Raw genomic sequence first — 23480 nt, 5'->3', positions numbered from 1 at the left:
CATAAATGACATCCATTTTAATTTAATACAGAAGTAACCTTTGTTGTAATCTTATTATGTTGAAATGAACGAAGAGAAAGCTGTACAAGTCTTTGCAACCTGTTATTGTGTGGATGTAATAAGTCACTCATGCTCATCATCATATACTCTTTAAGATATAACTCATTGTGAAAATCAAACATCAAGAATCATATCCATTTTCATTGTAAGAAACCGATTGAAGTACTGACCTAAAATCATTTCGGTACAGGAGTATATAACTGTAAAAACACAGTCTGAATAATAATAACTTAAGAATTGTAAGAATTCATTATAAACTTATCAATTTGCCAACTATGTTTCCAAAACAGTACTGAATGAGTGCCTGTAATACTTTCATTAACAACATAAAAGAAACTTCTCAAAATAAATCATTAATATACTGTTAGTACACAATATATGTATTATGTATACAATTTAGTGGCACTGTGATATTTCACAGGTTAAATTAACAACAGATACAACAATACAAACAAAAGTTTTTAAAATTGTTAGCTAATTCCATAGAGAAAACCCTTATGTTTCTGTATGCTGTGCATATTACCAAACACAAACTGAAGCTTTGCAGAGTCTAACTTGATATTCCTATAGAAATAAGCTGATAAGGCAAAATTATATTCGCATTGTATAAAAAAGTCAAATTGTGTTTGAGTCTGAATACATTTAATGAAAGATGGGCTTGCAAACGCTCCAGCAGGTTAGAAAATCTTAATAAAAACCTTTGCGGTTTCCTAATAACTTGTTAAACATCTGTGCATAAACAAATGTCATTTAAAAATAAGAACAAAACAGAATATTAAATGTAGGGTACTGCACACAGCTATGCTTTATCTACCCTGTCCGTTAAGGATTATAGGGGAGTACTGTAACCTATAATACTTATCCTGTACATGCATAAATAAAGAAAAGGTCTTTTTACAATGAACTAAAAAATAAAAACAAGGGAAATGTACTTCCCAAGATGGTGGAAAGCAACAAAAACCACCACAACATGGGATGAAACTGGGTTATGCGCAATATGAAAATAATCAACCTGGGACCAAAACCCACAAGACCTCCAAAATCTCCTCTCTACCTCTCCTCTCTGAAACAAACGGTTTCTAATCTCGTCACGATACGGGAAAGCTATAACTGTTATTAAATCAGGAGCAGTGTGAGGAAAGATGCAATGCCCTTTTTACAGCGCAGGGGGACAGGTGATTTCTACTAATGCAGTCTTGTTGTGTCAGGCACCGACACGCACAGCTCTGCTGGCTCCAACGCTCAAAATGTCAATGCACAGATCACGTCCCAGCTCAGTCCACCTGGACTGAAGAGCCTGTAATGGGAATTCAACCCTCTGCCTTCCTGTTCTAATGGAACAGAATGTTCTCCTTCTTAAAACTCCTACTCGCCAACAAAAAAACAGCAACATAGAAGCGCAAGCACAGAGAACAGAGGCAAGACGTGACAAAGTTTTCAATATTCTCTTTTGGTAGGTTTAATCAAAGGTCTGAGGGAGATTTCACTTCTGTAACAGCACGTACTGTAGTAGACTATCTTTTATAAATCATTTAATGGTCTGCTCTTTCAGATTTTTTCTAGTTTGAGATGTCTTAATTTTAAACATTGAATTTAAAGCGAAATAATCAGATCTGTTGGATTACCCAAAGGGAACGTTCCTGTTTAATATGCATCACCGGTACTTTGTGGTTGAGCTGTATTATTCGAAGATTGTTTGCAGAACACAACAAAAACAGCACCCCATGCTTGTCTCTGCATTTGTGCAGGTTCTAGGATGTGGAAAGAGGTCTACACCCTAAAGTTAACTTGAGTACATAAAGTATATTTTAAAGATAAGTGATATTTAAAAAGGACAAGACAACAAGAACGCCTGGATCTTATGTAACTTCAGTGACCTCAGAGTCCTTTATTTTGAAGTAATGCATTAGGAAACAAACGAAATATTTGATTGCAACTTCAATGCTGTTTTTTATAATGCCAAGGCCAATATTTAGTAATTTTCAGTCCTTTCACTAACCCAATTTTCACTAAGACAAATTATGGATGCCTCTTGCTTTCTGACGAGCAAGCTAATCATACTTCTTTGTTGCAAGAGATTAAATGCTACAAGCACAATTCTAAATGAACATGTACATTAGAAACAGGGAGCTACTTTCTTTCAAAAAACATGAAGGAAAGCAGGTCATCAACAGGTCTTGAAGTAATTTGTTAAAAGCCTAAGTTATATAACAAATGAAAAACTGATGAATACTGGCTCAAAAATGGTCTTCATGACACCTTTGCAGCAATTCTCCTTTAACTGTAGACGAAGGAACAAACATCTCACAGACATTATTTTCTGTATTTGTTGCGTTATTATTTAGTTATTTCTGAAGCTGCATCTGAAAGCAATAAATGTATTAACAGAAAGCAATAAATGCATTAACAATAACACCGAAAAGCAAAAATATTCTTAGCTTGGTGCCATAATATTTACATAAATATGTACCACATAAATACACATTTACTAGTAACATAAACAGAAATAATGAATACTAAAAAATAATGATGTATTTATTGAGAACAGACAGAAATAACAACAGAGTTCTATATTCTGGGTAGCAGTATACTGTACTTTACACAGCATGTGGCAGATTTATAGGGGATTAAGAAGCCTTTAACTTGTATGATGTTGGCTAATGAAGTTTGTAGTCTATCCAGGGATTAGGGTCAATAAACTACATATCCCAAAAAGCAATAAGAAATGTTAGGATTGTTTATTTCCTAGGGCTGCTGGGTTATGAGGCATAGCTCTTGGTAAAGAGGCTGTCTCTCTTTTTAAAAGGGCATGGCAAAACTCTTATTTATAAGACCTGAACAGCTGCATCAAAACATATGTTAAAAGAGAAATAAGAATCAAGAAGGTATGAACTGCAGCCAATTTAACGGTCCTGGAGCTCTCAGATCTTTCTACAGGACCAGGGTTGGAATGTGAAGTGGGAAAAAGTCCACCTGTAGCAAACCTGTAGCATTAAGATGGAACCATATAAAGAATACTCCAGAAGCAGCACACAGTGGTACACTAAGCATTTGCTTAAAATATGCAACAGATTCACAGTGTTGTATTTGTATATGATTTAAAGAGCAACCAGAAAACATCCTGTTGTCAAATGAAGACATATGCTTTCAGATTAAGCAACCAAAGCTCTTTCGTACTGTGCAATGGGGACCACAAGGAGATTCAATTATTCCAAATCCCCAAAGGTACTTACAGTAAACACTGGAGACTACAGTATTTCATACTCAACTGTGAAACAAGGAACTTGGCTCACAATTAGAAATTAATGAACGGACATTTGGTAAGTGGGAGTCTTTCCACCATGTGTTAACGATCACATATCACTCAAGAAACCGTCTGGTGAGGTTTGGGATCAAATACTTATCAAGCAACTACATAACTGAAAGTGGCAAAATCCGGTCTCTTCTTTGTAACCTGTCTTATGTTTTGATCCCAGTCTTTTTGATTTATAAACAGAGAACTATTCAACCTCACAGAACGAAGCTCAATCATACCTTACAACAAGCCTAAACAAGGATGATTAATCCAATTAATGGCAGAATGTTCCCCTTTACATAACTAGCTGGATTAGTATTGTGGAGTTGGATTCCCTTTGAAAATGGCTCCTATGTTTTGATGAAACAATTTACTCTTTTAAAGTTTAAAATTATTTATAAAATACTGGTATAAAAAATGTACATTTACTAAACACTATAGTAATGATGGGCCTAAACATCCTTTCTTGATCATATCTATTGAATGTATATCCAGTCATGTGTTAAGGTCAATTAACTATTATTGGATAGATATCAATAATAGGACTTGATCAGACAGATTATGCAAGGTCTTCATTGGACTGAGAACTGCTCATGACCATATTTTTGGACCTAACCAATGCATCTGATTCACTCAGCAACCGGCTTTAACTCATTATCATACACATAAGGAAGGGATACTATTTATTAAACAGGAATTGAATAAAAGATAAAATAAATTATTTTATCCTGTTCTATTCAGAGAGAGGGTAAAATCAGACTTCTTTTGGGCTGTTTATTCTGTACAGCTTTCATAAATCATATAATAATCTAAATGTTCTGCCCCACCACATTACCTGCCTCATCGCAACTTTGCAACACATTCTTAGATTTCTTTAGCTCCAAGATCGACAACATCTGGCATCACATTCTCTCCACTACGCATATAATTTCCATACCTCCTCCCTCCTTATCCAACTTCTCTGGTTCCCTTCTCTCCAGCTTCTCTCTTCTTGACTCAGCATCCCTCAATAAACTAGTTAAACACATGGAACCCACCACATCTATTTTAGATCCCATTCCCACCACTTTATTCCAGTCCTGTTTCTCTTCTCTCTGTCCCATTGTCCTCAATATTATACATGAATCCTTGAGCACTGGCATTGTACCAACGGTCCTCAAAACTGCTGCCAATACTCCCATGCCAAAAAAGCCTAACATGGCTCTTGACAATCTTAATTTTTGCCCCATCTCCAACTTACCCTTTCTTGCAAAAATTCTAGAACGTGCTGTCACATTTCAGTAACATAACCACCTCATGACAAATAACCTTTTCGAACCCCTCCAATCTGACTTCCGTCAACTTCACAGCACAGAAACTGCCCTGGTCAAAGTCACTAACGATCTTCTAATAGCTTCTGATTCTGGTTCTCTTTCTATACTCATCCTTCTTGATCTCAGTGCTGCTTTTGACACTGTTGACCATGACATCTTACTTTCTCACTGATCGCTGTCACATTGTCTCTCTTAATGGGCATAGGTCTGAAATTGGTCTTGTTAAGTCTGGTGTTCCTCAGGGCTCAATACTGGGCCCCTTGCTCTTCAGCATTTACATGTTTCCACTTGGTCAGCTTTTAAGATCACATGGCCTCAGCTATCATTTCTACGCTGATGATACTCAAATATACATCCATACCAAACCTGACACTGATGTGGCTGTCTCTATTCTATCTAATTGCATCTCTGACATAAAAACTTGGATAACTCAACATTTCATTAATCTTAACTGTGACAAGACTGAAGTCATGCTTATTGGCACCCCCTATCAACTTCGTAAAGCCAGTCCTATAACCCTATCTGTAGATGGTTCTGTTCTTGAGCTTCAGTCTAAATTAAAAAACCTTGGGGTGATATTCGATTCTGGCTTAACATTTGACCCACATGTGCAGCATATTGTCAAAAAATCTTTTTTTCACCTCAGAAATATTGCTAGACTACACCCTATGCTATCACTAACTGGCTGAAAAGCTGATCAACACATTTGTGTTCTCTCGAATAGACTACTGTAATGCTTTACTTGCTGGTGTATCTAAATCTACTTTGAACAAACTGCAGAATGTCCAAAATGTCAGGACCCTGACCAGTTCTAGTGTAAGTGATCACATTACTCCTATCCTGAAGTCCTTGCACTGGCTTCCTGTCAAATTCCATGTGGACAAATCCTCATGCTCACCTATAAGGCTCTGCATGGCTTGGCTTGGCTCTGCATTGTCTTATCCGTCCTTCGGATGAGATGTAAAACCGAGGTCCTGACTCTCTGTGGTCATTAAAAAATCCCAGGGCGTTTCTCGAAAAGAGTAGGGGTGTAACCCCGGCGTCCTGGCCAAATTTCCCATTGGCCCTTACCAAACATGGCCTCCTAATAATCCCCCTCTATGAATTGGCTACATTACTCTGCTCTCCTCCCCACTGATAGCTGATGTGTGGTGAGCGTTCTGGCGCACTATGGCTGCCGTCGCATCATCCAGGTGGATGCTGCACATTGGTGGTGGTGGAGGGGAGTCCCCATTACCTGTAAAGCGCTTTGAGTGGAGTGTCCAGAAAGGCTCTATATAAGTGTAAGCAATTATTATTATTATTATTATCTTCTGTTCTATTTATATACTGCACCTGAGTGACTAATGAGAAACACTTTTCACTATACTATGCACCTGTGTAAGTATAATGACAAATAAAGTTGAATTGAATTGAGTACATATGAAACCAGTAACTGCTAAGCCTTTTCACTGCTTTTCACTGGAAACACCACATTCACAAGCAAACACCAAGTCACAGGGGTCACTGCTGTGCAGCTAGATGAGAAAACAAAATTGAACAAATTGAAACATACCCAACCCTCACCACAATTAGTCAATTACACACAGCTTTGTGTATCATTCCAGCCCCATGCAAATAAATATTCTGCCTAGACTGAAACGAACAATGCTTTGACTACAGAAGCCAGCTTACACTTAGAATGGAGGCCTTTCCTGGCTGTGGCACTTAAAAAAACTTTGTAAGAAAATGTTTGAACAAGATAAAGTGTTCAATTATGCAGAAACTGCCAGCAGACTTTTTTCAATGCATATAAAATAAGAAAGTGAATTACATCTGTGATGTTTATCACAGTATTTTCTTTTTATGCTAGAAGAAAGAGCTACCCATAATGTTAAATGAAAAGAGGAATTTGTTTCAATGAGAAATTTCAACATATATTATGATTTGTATCAGGAGTTTGTAGTTTGAGTAGATGAACCTACTAAGGTAAAAATGCAAAGTCTTTTCTCTAACTGTAAAGGCACACTGTACATTTCACATAATACAACCAATAAGACCCAGAAAACAGGTGTTAGCAAAAAGGAATTTAGTTTCAAAACTTAGTAGGTGAACTGAATTACAAACGCTACTTTTTAACAGGGTTCAGCTATTATAATATGAAATACGTTTTCTTTCCTCTATATTGGCATGTGGTTACAGATCGTGATGAATGGAATTTATATAGACTAAAAAGGTGCCAAAATCTCAAAATACTATGCTTTGTCTTTATTGCCAATGAATAACAGTTTCACAAGATTTAAAAAAACTGGCAGACATACAAAGAGGCATCCATCATGACTTCTGCACAGCATATGGCTATACCATTTCGGAAAAGGGGTAATAGAGATGGCCAACACCCTTCATCAGGAAACTGAATTTGATGCCTTTTCAATTTTACAAAGAAGAACTCAGCAGAGGGTGTTCTTCAAGCTCCTAAAGGAGTTTCCCCTTCATGAACTGTGGTCAAAATCGCACATTGGTGAGCAAGAACTACTGCATGGCAGAATCTCACGAGTAAGCCACTACCTGAAATGTATCTTCCCTGACTGTACTGCTCCTTCTCTCCATTGTGCTGCTCTGTCCGTTGGATTGAGCACTCCTTCAAAAATATGCTCCCACAGATACAGACCTGCAAGACAAGGAGAACCCCGATTGGAGTGTTTCATAACAGTGAAAGACAAACTGCTGGCTTCAGAGGCCGGCTTTGGAATGAACCTTCAAATCAATATTTAACTTGACGGCGTTTGGCAAGCTCACTTAAACATCTGCTCTTCGGGTCAAGGCACCTAGGTGCCAAAAGAGAAGCCCATGGAGAGTGAGTTCCAGGTATTCAATCTGTTTCTCAGCAATCAGACCCCAAACATCTGGAGCTACAACTCTCATGGAGCAATTTCGCTTTGGCTGAAACACAGTAGGAACCTACTGAAAAACCAACTTTGCACATGTGCAGAGTCACTACCTCGGTCATGCACGTTTTTAAAAGCTCTTAGGTAGGTGAAATAGAGCAAGGATCATCATCATATTATCATATCGACATAACCCCATCCAAAGGATAAACGCCAACCCACATAAAAAGGTATCAATCTGGACAAGGCATATATCATCTAAAAATCTAAAGGTAAAGAAACATTAATAATATTTAAACATGAATATTATATATATGGCAGTGCATTAATATTCCACCAAACATGGATTTTCAAAAGGAGGTTTTTAGCTTATTCTGTCATTATTGTGTGATTTTCACAGCATGTTATTATATAAACTGTATTTTATTGACTTAATATCATATCATATTATGTTCTGTGTATTAAATAAGCAAGGGAAGTTGAATATGTGCATTTAACATGAGCCATGAACTGAGGACTCAGCGATGCAAATGTTAGTCGATTCTTATGTTTCCACAATAAAACCTGATCCATTTGACAAAGTAAAAGACTACAACTTTGGACCTGCCTGAACTGTTTCTGTGCTGACCTTGTACTCTGACCCCAAGCTTCTCTCCTTGTCTGGGTGTCTCATGAAGAGCAAGTATGCGAAAAAGACAAATTCCTAATACAAGAAATTGTATATGGCCAATGAAGTGATCTTATAAAAAGAGATTGAGAACTGCACGATGTAAAAAGAAAAATGGAATAACCATCCTTTTGCTAATCAATTCTTTTAATTCAGGGTCATGGGAGAGCTGAATCTTGGCAAGCAACAGGCACAAGTCAGGGTACGCAGGGCAGACACACACACTCACACCAGGGCCACTTTAACCAGAAGCCAATTAACCTACAAGTATGGCCTGGACAGTGGGAGGAAACCCACACAAACACAATGAAGGTGCCTTTTCTGTCTCTGCTCCACTCATATGGCCTGTCCTTGTCTACGAGAGACACATTTTTTGCCTTTTTTTTTTTAAATCGAAACTTAAAACTTACTTTCTTACTATGGCCTATGTCTGACTGCCTTGCAGTTTACCCTGTATGCTCTTGTTTCTTTTTCTTACATTTTATTGTATTTCTTTCAGTTTTTCTTTCATGTAACTACGTACATGGGTTTAGAAAGGTACTTTTTATTCATTCTTATTCTTCTTATTATTATACAGACTCCACACAGATAGCACCCGAGGTCTGGAACTGAACCCAATTTAAGTCATGCTAACCACTGCACACCCATGCCTCCCACAGACTAAATATACTTCACTGAAATGAGATCTGGAGGCTTACACAGGTGTCTACTCATGCCCTAGGGAAAGCTGCAAACACAGGAACCCACTGATTTCACAAGGCGGGAGGGAACATCCGTTACAGTATCTCTGTTATTACACAGAGGTCACGACTCCCTCCCAAAATCAGGAGGTGCACAATTAAAAGAAAACCGGGTTCATTTACAATTGCCTTTTTCATGATCAAGTATAAGCTGCTGTAGCTTCAGAACATCATAAACAATCTCAACTACTGACATGTACCTTATACGCAAGGGAAAACCAGCAGCTGATCCTAAAAACCCATTTGCACGACTGCATACAATGCTATGAATAGAACTTGTTGCATGTAGCTTAGCCTATTCTGTATATAATGCAACCTAATTCAAAACCTGTACAAGTACTAAACATAATACAATGATAGCACAAGCTAATAGACTAATCAACTGGATGTACTTTGCAAATTTAACTGCAGACAGAAGCACACATGTAAAGTATCACTTCTTGTATCATTTATATTTCGATAAAAAAGAGTAGCAATGCAAATCATAACCTTTTTAATATGATTCGACAAACTCAACCTTGTTTAATGTTAAAATCCTTATGCTCTACAAACTCATAATGCAGCCATAAACTTGGTGTTGCTATTACTGCTAGTTTTACTCTATGAAAAAAAAAGTATTTAAAAGTTTTAAAAGTATTTAAAAAGTAGCTGTACTCATCAACATGCAAATATCTGTACTTTGTAAATATGTCATGAAAAAAACAAGTTACTGAATCTATTTCATGATTGTAAATCTGTGTTGAAAACTACAAATACAACATTACTGTGTTTTAATACAAAAACAAGCAGCAGGTTCAAACTGAGATTTTATAGCAGAACCAAAACTAAAACATTTTTTCCATCAAAAGCCACTGCAACAGAAAACACTACTGTATACTGAAGCATGCATGGAAATGTGTCTCTTGTGTAACTTTATGTACACTTTTTACAGTTTCAGACACTTCACTGATTTCTATTCTAATTTGTAAACAGGTAAGCTTTCAACTTCTCATTTTGTTACAATAGCAGATTGAACCTGATTTACAGCACCTCCCGTCACCAACCTTAAAACAGAGGTATCATTGCCATTATTTAGATACTACAATCCTACACGTACAAAGATGGAAAAGTATAAAGAATACACTAACATACTGACAGGTATGTTCCTAATGTATGCACAGCTATATCCTCTTTCCCTCTCTCCTTTTTTGTCTGCATCGGTTTCTTTCATACTTTTATCCTATAAATATTCTTCTAATATTCTTCTTTTTTTTCTCATAAAAATAGGTTTTTCCTTTAAGACACCAAGACTGTTTCGCCGAGTTCTGCATCTATTTTGACACAGGGGAGGAGCAGACGGTGCTGCTGTTTGGAATTGATTCTGGAACAGGGAACCTTTCTGTGGGGAGTTTGCATGTGCTCGCTATTCTGGTATATGGAATAATTCTGGTTAGGCTGGCTGGTATCTCTAAAATGTTCAAGTAAGTTGTGCGTGTGCAGGCTCTGTGATGGACTGGCATCCTGTCCACAACTTAGTCCATATAGGCAGTATGATGGTTAGCACTACCACCTTGCATCTTGACTATATTGTCACCTGTTTGTGTGCATTTTCTCTGTGTTTGTGTTGGGTTTTGTCAAATACTCTGGGAAAACAGTTAAACACGCCTTTTCCCATTTGCTATCTTTTCCATACCACCAAAAACCCTGTTCTCATCAAAACATTTTTTTTCCTTACATCCATCCACAACATAGTTCAACCTTCTCATCCAAGTGTTGCCAATGGATATAAACCGTATCCGAAATGTAGCAATGAAACTCTCTCCTCCAGCCTCAAGTACGAATACAAAAGAATACGCATACTGTAGAGCAGAGGAACAAGTAAAGGTTTATTCCATGCTGAGAAGAGAAGAAAAGAAACGCAACGTTTCGGCTGTGGAGCCTTCTTTGGGTGGGAGAGAGAGAGAAAAACTGTGCAGCAGGCTGGGAGCAGTAGAAACTGCAGGTACCCAAACCAAGATAGGGGGCAGCGATGTGTAGTAAGTCAAGGAGCTCCAGTTCAGTCCCCTAGGCAAAGCTGACAGTGCTTGGCCCAGAACTGCCAGCTGCAGCTATCTGGTTGCGTGTTGCGAATTTTGTGGTGTGAGCGGACTGGGAGAAAAGGCTTTTACCAGATGAGCCACAAGAGACTCGATTCTAACATCCACTCCTTCAGGGGCCAACCACATAATGACCAACTTCCAAAACGGAAAAATGTCGCATTAGGAAAATTAAGCAAATAATCACATCAAATAAGTCAATGTGACGCACATCATGAAACAAATACAAAATACACTATTTTAACAGGTACTGCTGGTGTTTTAACTAGTATCATGAGGAAATTACGACAAATCAAACAGAAAACAGCAGGCAAGTGGGATGTTACAGCAAAGTAAGAAAAACTACATTTACACCTTGCAATTAATTAAATTTTCAAGGACGAGGTTCATGAATACTTCATTATACCGAGGTTCAAAATGTAGGGGAGGCACACTGAGAGACTCACCAATTGCAGCTTTGCCCCAGATCTGGACTTTGTATTCCTGAGGCCTGTTTTTACCAAAGTGTTCCTGGAATAACCTGAAACTGTCTTTACGCCTCTGTTGCACAGAAAGAGACTCCAGTTTCTCGTCTTCCTCCCATGGATTCCACTCCTCTCCCTCTTCAAAAGCAGCCAGACCCTTCTTGGGGTCAGGCCCCAGGGGTTGCTGGGAACTATCTGAAAAACAGCAAAAAGAAACAAACCTATAACAGGAGAAAACGTTGTCTCCTGAAATCACGAGTCTCTTACAGCCGGGCGAGATGAAACCAGACCCGTCGTTTTTTAAACACAGAGCAGCTATCAAAGCTGTGTTATTTTTCCTCTCAGTCCAAACACCAAGCACCTCTACCTTTGAAACTCACTGTTGCACTTGAGAGTGATTTCCCTGCTGTGATCATACAAAACAGTAAAACAGAGGTGACACGTGCTGAAGCTTTTTTGGACTAAATATACAGTAAAAACATGGTTTGGTTTGTAAAGGAGGGCATAGGGCCTTATGGTTTGTTGCTTAGTGCTTACGGTGTAAGTCTCTGGTCTTGACTGAATCTTCAATCATAATAAATAACCCAAAGTTGTTGTAAGTTTCAATGACGGAACAGATGTTTTAGAAAAGAAATCCACATGAAACACACTTTCAGAGCATAAGAAGTTTTCTGGAGGGGATAAGCAAGATAGCGCAGGAGATGGTTAACAAACTGAGAAACACAGGATAATACATTAATAAAATGTAGAGCAGCACTTGTCAAAAGGCATCACCTTATATACAGTATTTTGTATATCTCCTTGCTTATGAAAAGGAATTCTTCATGTATTCATGCATAATTTATTATTACCACCCATACAATTTCAATAAAGAACATTTATGTCTAAACTTCACTTCATTGCAGCAACAAAACATCCTGACAAAAAATCAATCTACTGTAGGTCTCCCTTAGGCATTTCACCTCTATGAGACAATGTATAATATGACATTATTTTTCATCTCCATCAGAAACCATAAGAAAATTAAAGCTACAGTAAATTTTCTGAACATTTCTTCAAAGAAACCATTTCCAATGAGCTCCGAACTGATTGAACTGAATATCTTGAATTTGATATATAAATACAGAAGCAAGACAATAAGCTCATCTTTTTAAAGAATTAAGATTTACTGTTTACTGTTACGAAGATCTGCTCATCTGAATTTGCTATTTTAACATCTGGATTGCAGTCTGTTTGTTGTCCAGTACGCCGACACCTAATCATTTCCTGTTTTGGCATGAGAGCTGAAACAAGAAATCCATAGGATTCAGTATGCAGGCTGTGAGAACATCAAAACGTGATTGGTCTTGGATGAGCACGCCACATCCTTTTTCTTCTATTGTTCAAAACAAAAAGAAGGCAGAAGGCTGGTTTCACTATGCGATATAAACACAACAAGAAGGCTATGCATCATATTCTGATGAACAAAATGAAAACTAATGTAACACCAAAGCAGAAAGCCTGCATTAAGGTGGAATAAGGATAGGGGTGGTGCAGTTGTTTGCACTGCTGCCTCACACTCCTGGGGAGTTATCCGACTGGAGTTTGTATGTTCTCCCTGAATTTGCAGGGGTTTCCTCATGTTTCCTCCCACAGTGCAAAGACATGCTGGTCTAATATTTACTCCATGTCTACCGTGACTAGGACCAAGAGACCACAGCCACTCATATTCAAGCACAGAGTGCTCAGTATGGTACAGCAATACTTCCATGCATGACAAAGACGCACTACAAAGGGCTGTGGATTATAGGATTATAGGCACAGAGGATCACAGGATGCGATTCACCATCAATCGGTGAGATTCACACCATCCTTTGTCACCATCAATCAGGATCCCAGCCATCCCGGCCACAAACTGGTCTCCCCCCCTACCCTCTGGCAAGCAGTACCACACTGTTAAAGCATGGATCACTAGACTCAAGACGAGCTTCTACCCTACTGTAGTGCACATCCTCAACAGCTAACTGCAATGCCTCAGAATGCAACTCTACCTTACACACTTTTGACTTTTCAATACCTCACATTTAATGTCCTTACAATGGACGTATTGTTCTGGTTGTTACTATTTTTTATGCATCATTTTGTAATGTACAGTACTGTCTACATTGTGGCTCTGAAACAAGTTGAAACCTTGATCTTTTGGTAGAGGTAGGCCAGAGACTAACAGTCCCATCAGAATGATCACAATGTCTGACCAGGCCACAGGAGGCATGAGCAGATTCAACCTGCATTGCTTCTTTGGTTTGCTAGAAATGATCTAAAATTATCTGAAAATGCAATCCAGCCATTTCTTGAAATGTTGTCCAACTCTCTCTCTCCTTTTCATTATGGTCTCTTATTACTGTTACACAGATACTTAAGCCACACCATCACACAGATTTCAAACTAGGATTGGGCAATATGATGATATGACATATCGTAATATTTTTCTTGATTAATACTGTGGGGACAATATTCTTGTAATGTGGCTGTGAAACAAACTGACCTTTCAAATCTGACCTTTTGGCAGATGTAGGCCAGAGACTAACAGTCCCATCAGAGTGATCACAATGTCAATTTAAAACCTGATTTGGTACTGTGGTCCAACTCTCTTCTCGCCTTTGACAGTGCCATAAGAGAATGAGGTGGATGAAGCCTAAGAAAGGAAGAATATGTATGGATATGACAAATCAGCAACTGAACAATGAGGTTTAAAAATGAGAGTCTGCCCAGTTGGGTTGAGTGCCATGGATCTGTGGCAATATCTATCCCTAGGCTGTAGAAGGAGCTTAGGAACTGCATAAAGTCCTTATGTCTAACTGTTTCAGAAGCTGCAGAAAGAGGCAGCCAATGACTCTAGACATAGAGGAGGGTGGTCCTGTGACGTCAGAACTACTGTTGAGCTTTCTGGAGATGGTGTGGGCCCGTAAACGAAACATTGCTGATGGAACACTCCCACTTGAACACCCCAGTGACATGTCAGCCCCCCAAGTCCCCACCTGAAGACTCAAGATTATGACAAGAACCAGTGAAGTTCTCAGCATCTCAGAGAGTTTGTGCCATCAAGTCCTACGTGTCAAACATGAAATCGTTTCTTCTTAGGCCTGAACACTAAGAGACATAAAAAAATCCCTTTTTTATTTCTAATGCTTCTCAGGACATATCCTTAATCAAAATTGAAATTCTCTTTAGAAATTCTGCCTACTGCTTCTGTTAATACATTAGAAATCTTCAGCCCCCTGAGACGGTTTGTGTAACTGTTAAGATCACTACTTTGAATTATACTATCTGTGATTCATCGGTACACAAAATATTTTTATTAACAATTGCCATCTGCTTTATAGATCATTCTGAACCATGGGATTTGAGAATGCTAAAATGAATCAAGGCAAACATTTTTTGCTTCCTCTTATAATGCTGTCCTAACATAACAGCAGTCCTCCCTTTGGAACTGTTTTGCTCCAATGTACAGTAATCCCTCTGTCTACCAACCACTTTCTAACAATAACACAGCTTACTGACAACGTCAAAGCGTCTTCCAAACCTAGTGGAATAGTGAAAGAAAACTGTTGATTGTTATATTTACACACATTTCCTTCTAAATACGTAAAGATACATTACCACTGCTAAGAAGTGCTTAAAAATGCCACGCAATGGGTTCTGACCATCGTCTGCAGCACAAATACACCTCGTTACAATAGAAAGCATATACATAAGCTGTGTTTGTAAAAAATGACACAAGGTTGCTATAGAACAGATTAAATACTTTAAATAAAAATTCAGCTATGTAGGTAACAGCTAAAATGTAAAATATTATGAAGTACCTGGCCCTATAAGTAGTATTCATTTCCATGTCGTCTGTTCTGTAGTTAATGGTTTAAAACTTCCAACTAAAATCACAGCATTAAAAGGCAAGTAAATATGATGCCAGCCTGCAGCCATATCACTCTGCAACTCACAACTGGCAGCCCCCTGAAGCTCAGCAGGTGTGAGCCTGGTCTGTACTTGGATGGGAGACCTCCTGGGAAAAACTAAGGTTGCTGCGTGAAGAGATGTTAGTGGGACCAGCAGGGGGCGCTCACCCTCTAGTCCATGTGGGTCCTAATGCCCCACTATAGTGACGGGGACACTATACTGTAAAAAGGTGCCGTCCTTCAAATGAGATGTAAAACCAAGGTCCTGACTCTCTGTGGTCATTAAAAATCCCAGGGTGTTTCTCGAAAAGAGTAAGGGTGTAACCCCGGTGCCCTGGCCAAATTTCCCAACCCAAGTTGGCCAACCCTTACCAATCATGGCCTCCTAATAATCCCTATCTATGAATTGGCTTCATCACTCTGTTCTCCTCACCACCGATAGCTGGTGTGTGGTGAGCGTCCTGCCCCAATATGGGTGCTGTCGCATCATCCAGGTGGGGCTGCACATTGGTGGTGCTGGAGGGGAGTCCCAATCACCTGAAAATCGCTATATAAGTGTAGGCAATTATTAAATACTGGAAAATATTAAGAGAAAATATATTTTAATTTATCAATACCACCTACAATGAAGATGCTATATAGTATACTATATATACACACCATTGCTATATAGCAATATAGTATTCGTTTTCTGTAAACAAAATATACCACTCAAAGATGTGGCATTTTTACAAATAGATTCACAATTTTTTTTTTCTGGATCCAGAAATCACAAAACCATTTTCCAACTTTGAATGATTCATAATTTGGCCGTTTGTCACGATTCATTTAATCGGCAAATGCGTCTTGCCAATATTAACCGCACTGTGAACTGTGTGCGGCTCTCGGCTCTTTGCAGTGGAGGACTCTAAGGAAGAGAACATCTGGATAACAGTTCTTGTGCAGAAGACACCCATGCCTGCTTGCTTGCTATTTATTCGGAACAGGCGTTCCAAAGTCTTCATGAGGAAATCTGCCAATCCTGTCTTTATACATCACCGAAAACTATGATTGCACATATTCTTCTCATACTGAAGCTTTCATATGTTCCACAGCTGTTATAATTTGATCTTGGTCTAGACTGACTTTCTCAAATTTGAATTCAATCAAGAAACTATCAGGCTAAGTGAATTCATCAATAACGCCACTGAGCATTTTCCTCATTGCAGCAACAGAACATCATTCAAGCCGCCTCTGTGAATCTAATCAATTTCTACAGTATATGGAAAAAGCGATGTTAAAAATATAAAATAGCATCTCAGTAAAGATTCAACCACACATTTTAAAGGCACATGTCAAGTTTAGGTTGTAAACCAACAGAAATGAATCACATAATTGTTACTATGAAACCAGGTATATGAATAGCTCTTAAATGGTGAATAATCATTGTCCATTTTTCACATTCCAAGATACAGAAAAGAATACATAAACTTAAAAATAATAAATATGTAAACTAAAGCACAGAATATGACAAAAGAGAAAAGTACAAATATTTCATCTTTTACTTTTTCACTTGTCAGATCCTCACAATGTAAATCTTTAAGAAGGCTTAATGTAACCAGATATGTCACTGGTTTACAATTACTTTTTAAACACTGTTACAGTAAGCAAACATGCAGTCCATTTATGAAATACTACATATACAGGTATATTTCACATTTGGTTATGTAATTTATTATAGTACTGCCATTCCTAATTTGGACAAGCATGCTTAATAGGACGCTCCTCTAGGCTAATTCAAAAACACAGTAAAGAGCATCAAAATTATTTCTTGATTTATTTTTCTTTGGGTATTTTAAGACCTTTGACGGTTCCAGAGGTGCAATGTAAACAAGAAGGAATGAGCTTTAAAAACACCGTCATAAAACACAACAAAATCACAAGTCAGGTATTTTAATGTCCAGGCTTTTATACGTCTGCCATCTTTAGGATTTAGGGTAACAGAAACTACGTTTTTTTCTTTTATAAAAACTAAAAAAAAAACACAAATATTTTTACAACAGTCATAATCCTGGTCTGCGAATCCAACCTCAAATATTTAACCACTGAATGATGAGGGTAATGTTTTTTTTCGGGCTACTTAGGTTTAAGCAAACCTAAACAAACAGGACTAAACACTTTTCTCCACGCTTCGGCAAAAAAGAAATGTTGCAGAAAATCTAAAAAAGACTTACATCTACATATAAACAGCACGTACTGTATAAACGTGAATTAATGCTGGAACAGCGCAGGGACCAGAGCGTGTAACTTTCAAGTTTAGTCCAATTATGGTTTTTTTTCTCTCCTAAAACGTCTAGTATCTCACCAGCTTTGTTCATAACCTTGCCGTAAAAAACACCTCCAAAATACTATTCTCAGTAAAACAATATCCCCGATGTCCCAAACAGGCCAGAGTAACACTACTGAATAGTTTAGTAACTCAACCACATTTAACTAAAACAACTAAAGTTACATTTGTATCAGCTCCAGGCAGTGGGCACACGGCTCTATCAAAAATAAACAATTTTGTTTTATTTAATTTTGTGTTTGTTTTTTGAGGGTTTGTTTTAACGGGCTCTTTATGGTTCTTCAAAATATAATAAGCAGCGCTGCGTTGTTTTATACCAGAAAAAAAATCCCTCCAAAACAAACATCCCACCGTAAACATATTCATTTGCAAATGTTACATTTGAACAGATAACCAGAAAAGTATGCTGTGTATTTTAAGATCTGCTGGGAAGGGAATGTTGCCTTACCAGTTATCTTTTTCGCAACCCTGTGCACTCTGGATATCAATCTGGTCTTGAAAAACGCGTTATAAGCGGCATAAAGAGAAAATATCAAGTAAGACAACAGGATAATAGAACATATTTTTCTGCGACTGAGCTTCATTCTTTTATAACATCATACTACGGTGGCATTATTATTATTTTTGAGATGTATCCACACGTGAACCAAAAAAAAAATGCAGCTTTAAGAAGGACCCGGCGAGGCAATGACGAGAAACGGTTATCTAGGAAACTGCCTGCACAGATTTTTTCAAACTTGGAAAAACCCGGAATCGCAGGTTTTATTTCACGGCGTGATTGTACAATTTGATGCGATGCTTTCCCTTTTCTGAACGGGAAACGTTCACCTTCAAATATCAATATTTTAAAAATCACTCTAAGGTTTTCAACTGTAAATAAAAAAACACAGGTAAAAATGAAGACGTCTTAAAAGAGTGGAACTATTGCTTATGACAATGTGTAGAAATGCTAAATATATTCCAGTTTGTAAACTGTCTCCATACTGTAGCAGTATGTTTTCTGTTTTACTTAGGGATACTAACCCCTGTGCCCACTCGGTATCATTGCCTCAAAATTCCCCCTTCTTAAATTGCTAAAGCAATTTCTCACTTTCCCATCGATGCGTTGCGCAAAGGGTCTGAAATCGATATGGCCAATACATTTGTAGACGGATTTATGAAGAGTATGGCAGTGTAACTGAACCTTACTTGAACTAACAGGTTGCTTCTTTGGAATGTTTGCACGTTGTTGTTTTTTTCTACTCAAATAATGAAATATTTTGATTTGTTTTACTTATGAAACGCAGTGATTAAACCACAACCACCAACACGGTGAAGACCTAAAAATGGTCAAAACACTTCAAATGAATCAAATCTTTAAGTCAATTAAGTGCTCAGTTGTATAACTCAGAGCTTGACAGGATCTACTGTGTTTATTTTTTCGGTGTTTATCGAATGTCTTTGTATTGGAGCGTACATGCAAATAAGATTTTCATTACACTTGTGCATATGACAATAAGCTGAAGTGAACTAAAAAACTAGGGTGTGTGTGGTCCTCCTGACCCCTTGGTATAGTATGGCTACATACCGTGTATTGCTCCCAAAGGGAATGTTGTCTATATTGCCCTCCAAAGAAAAGCTTGAAAGACACTGATTAATCTTTTCAAACTCTTGCAATGGGCATTGAATGCACAGGCATATTAACAAATAAAGGCAAAATGTATTAGGTGTTTCTGACTCTTACGCCACTTAAGCCCATACTCTTTCTTTACTCCATTCAACACAAAATTTCCAATGAAATTGACTGTTCTTGATACATTCCCATTGTACTGACAAGGTTGGTTAATCTTTCCAGACTAAAATTTTGATTCAGAGAACTTAATTTTCCTATCGAATGAGTGGATGACCGTGTAAAGTCTTTGCGATATCCCTGAACCCAAACCCTTAGCTAGGGTTACGGTTTGAATTCCCACAAAATGCAGAAAGCTTTTGATGTCTTGGCTGTGTTTTAGGGCAGAAATGATATTTAGGAAAACAGTTATTAAAATATTTTCTAAACATTTGTTTTTACATATTAGGCTATATAGCCCAATAGGGGAATGTCATCTTAATTGCACTACAAGCAAAAGTTTGAAGGAAAATGATACAACTTTTCAAAGTCTTGCAACAGGTATTGAATGCACAGGTATATTTAAAAAAATAAGGAAAATGTACAGTATTAGGTGTTTCTGACTCTTGTACCACTTTAGCCTGAACTGATACTCATTCAGCACTCCATTCAACACAAAATTTCCAATGAAAGAAAACTTGACAACAATTAATGTGACCGTTTCTGATTGTTTTGACAAGGTTGTTTAATCTTTTCAAACTAATATTTTGATTCAGTTAAGCTAATTTTCCCACCAAATGAGTGGATGATTGTGTAAGGTCTGAGAAATCCCTGAACCCTAAGCCAGACCCTTAGCTAGGGTTTGGGTTAGGAGTTCCACAAAACATAGACAGGTTTTGATGGCATGGCTGTGATTTAGGGCAGAAATTATATTAAGGAAACCAGTTAGTTTAATATTTGCTAAACATTTATTTCTGTCATATTAGGCTATATACAGTGCTTTACCCCAACAGGGGAATTTTGTCTAAATTTCCTTAGAAGCAAAAGTTTTCAATAAACTGATTCAGATTTTCAAACTCTTGCAATGGACATTGAATGCACAGGCATATTAATAAATAAAGGCAAAATGTATTAGTTCTTTCTGACTCTTACGCCACTTAAGCCTGATCCCATACTCATTCAGCACTGCATTCAACAAACACAACCCTAACCTAAGCCAAACCCTTAGCTAAGGTTAGGGTTAGGATTTCCACAAAACATAGACAGGTTTGATGGCATGGCTGTGTTTTAGGTCAGAAATGATATTTAGGAAAACTGTTATTTCAATATTTTGCTCTCTCAGTGAAGAGAACACATCTACCTGTACATCCCTGGGCTTGTCCTAATGTGACAGGCTAAAAGTAATTCATATTTTTTAAGAGAAAACTAAAAGGGGACCAGACTGAATTATTCAAAATCCTCAAAGGTCTTGACCAAATTAACCCTACAGACCTTTTCAGAAACAACAGTACAAACAAATTAAGAATGAGGGAGTGGAACATGGGGGAAAAAGGGAATTGCGTTTTTCTATTTCACTGTTCTATTTGTTCAAAACAATATTAAAAAAAAATGATCACATAAAATTCTTCCAGGGAGGCACGGAGGCAGAGGTGTGGGCATTTCTGCCTTGCAGTGCTGGGGCCCTGGGTTCAATTCCTGAGGTACTATCTCCATGGACCTTATATGTTCTCCCTGTGTCTGTGAGGGTTTCCATTCGGTACTCTGGTTTCCTGCCACAATCCAAAGATATGCATTAACCTACTGTATGGGCTTCTGGGAACATTGGTCCTGCTGTGAGTGAGTGTGTGTATGTTTGTGTGTGTCCTGCAATAGACTGGAGTCCCATCCAGGGTGTTTCCTGCTTTCTGCCCGTTGCTTGCTGGGATAGACTGCAGTTCCCCTTGCATCCATGAATGGGATGAAGAGGTAAGAAAATGTGTGGATGTAAAAAGCTTCCATCCTTAACCTGTTAATTTGACCCATTCTGCTTCTCTTTAACCTTATCTCATTCAATCACAGTCTGTTTTCCTGAGAACCTGGTACTGTAAGCCTTTGTCTTAGACTTAAGTTCGGGCTTTTACCTGTACAGATTCAAAATATAATTCAAAACATACCAAATTATTAGCACAGTTCTATAACGGTCTTCTCACCTCTCTTTTCGTGACTTCATCTCGATTGTTGGAAAGGACCAGATCAATATACTATAGACCATTCCTCTAGTTTGGCCTAATTGGCTCATTAGCGTAATGTTTGCTGGTGGTCGAAGAGTGTGATTAGTTTAAAAATAACAGATGTACTGTTGAAACTGAACTCAATATAACTTTCACACACTTGAACTGAACTTTATAATTCTTTAACCAAACAATAGAGTATTCATTGTAGTACTGATATTTACTGTACATCGATAATAGGCTATTACACAGTGCTGTATATTATATTAAATATGATAAGGCTGGACAAATGTTAGAAGCAGTTTGCACCACAGAATTTAATTTTAAGTAGTTAGGACGACATACAAGAAGAACAACTGAAATTGTGAAATAGAAGTGGCATAATCGTAACATCCTTTATATGTTAATACTGACATTTGAACATAATAATCTCAGTGCCATAAGCAATACCTGTGTGTGTTGTTCTTTCATTACATGACAAAGGCTAATGGCATATAACACAATTTATGGAATCAGTTTTCTGAACGTAATGTGGTTCTCTGGCTGCTCTGTTCACTATATTGTGACCTTTTGGAAGAGCATGCCAAAACTGGTTTATGTCTGTCTTACAGTCATGATATAATTCACCCAATAAAAATGTACCCTTTCTAGTTAAACTGATCATAAATCTGGGCTCAATTTAAACTCTCAAGCACAGCAAAAGCCAGAATACTTAACTGATTCTTTAACTGTCTACAGCTGCACAAGAAAACCTCTGTGGTTAACAGTCTAAGAAGGAAAAAGGAAAAGATCAGAAATGTATTATTTTATAGCATATTCAAGATTATAATTTATACAAACAAAACCTGTGGGCTGTTTTATAGACTTTAATGGAAAAAACCCTCCAAATATGTCACAATCTAAGGCAGTCAACACATTTTTCAGGATGTTTTCCACTAGGCACCTCTAAAACCTAATTCAACTGGATGTAAACATGTCCAGTGGGCACACAAACTAAAATATATGATAAGGAATATTTCTATTTCTCAAATAAGGTGTTTGAAAGCTCAGATTTGCTAAGATGAATTCCCCACACTCACTCAGTGCTTTAACTGGATAAGAGCAAAATTTGTCAAAAAGTGTCTCATTTTGATAGAACAAACTAGCATAAGAACTCTTTAGTTGCATTAGTGGTTTATTTTCAAATTCAGAGTGATGATTTCTGCTTGGAATAAAAAAAAATAATTCAAGAGCTCCGGGGTCAACAATAAAACATGAACACAAGTGAAAACTATAGGGAAGTGCATCTGGAACTTAGAACTGGGAGGACTTTTTCACCCAAAGGGTTGTGGGAATAAGACAAAAACTTCACAGCCACGTTGTTGAAGCAGAGCTCATGGCTTATTTCGGTAAACAGATGGGTGAAATCCCCTGCTTGTGTTTTTGCATCATCCTTGGGAGCTTCCTGGGAGAGGGTGCTGAGTCTCAAGTACAGTTTGATTCCTCAGATTCTCAAGTAAGATGAGTAACATTACTCAGGTGTTAGTTACAGTTAAAGTTGATACTGATATAATCAACTCAGTTGCAAGAGCACTGTACTCAGAAAGACATGTCGGATCAAGCTAAGTCCAAGGATCTCATTCAGTCCTTGCATGTAACATTGGGATCTTAGGAATCAGCTTCAGTTATACAGTATCCTGTCGCTGAGTGGATTGTTACAGTATCTCACAACCTTTTGTGTAAAGATGATTTTTTTCCTGAATTCAATCCTACATACTGTATATTCATACTGAGACATGTCTTAATGGTCAGGAATTACGCTTGTTGCTCTTCTTTCGACAGATTCAAAAAACAGTAAGGCCCTTTTTATAATGTACAACCACGATAGCATGCATTATTCTGAAAGGAATCTTACCAATGTAATGAGTTATGTCCCTAAACATGAATTTCTATAAAACCAAGGG

The 23480-nt window shown here is 37.8% G+C and overlaps 1 protein-coding gene across 1 annotated transcript in view; it reads right to left on the bottom strand.

Moving 5' to 3' along the window:
• rxylt1 (ribitol xylosyltransferase 1) overlaps positions 1-18440 on the bottom strand; it is a 30351-nt gene extending 11911 nt beyond the window's left edge. Inside the window, exons 1-3 of the mRNA XM_088646683.1 lie at positions 18188-18440; positions 11464-11676; positions 7216-7318 (exon numbers count right to left, since the gene is read on the bottom strand). Coding sequence (XP_088502809.1) covers positions 7216-7318; positions 11464-11676; positions 18188-18323 — 452 coding nt within the window. The 5' untranslated portion in view covers positions 18324-18440. The remainder of the gene's footprint in view (positions 1-7215; positions 7319-11463; positions 11677-18187) is intronic.
• Between the last annotated feature and the right edge of the window lie 5040 nt (positions 18441-23480).

The sequence above is a fragment of the Lepisosteus platostomus genome, chromosome 9, assembly GCF_059453375.1.
Source record: "Lepisosteus platostomus isolate fLepPlt1 chromosome 9, fLepPlt1.hap1, whole genome shotgun sequence".
Taxonomy (NCBI): Eukaryota; Metazoa; Chordata; class Actinopteri; order Semionotiformes; family Lepisosteidae; genus Lepisosteus; species Lepisosteus platostomus.
The sequence above is the reverse complement of the archived record's forward strand: the minus strand, read 5'-3'. Positions and strand labels throughout refer to the sequence as shown.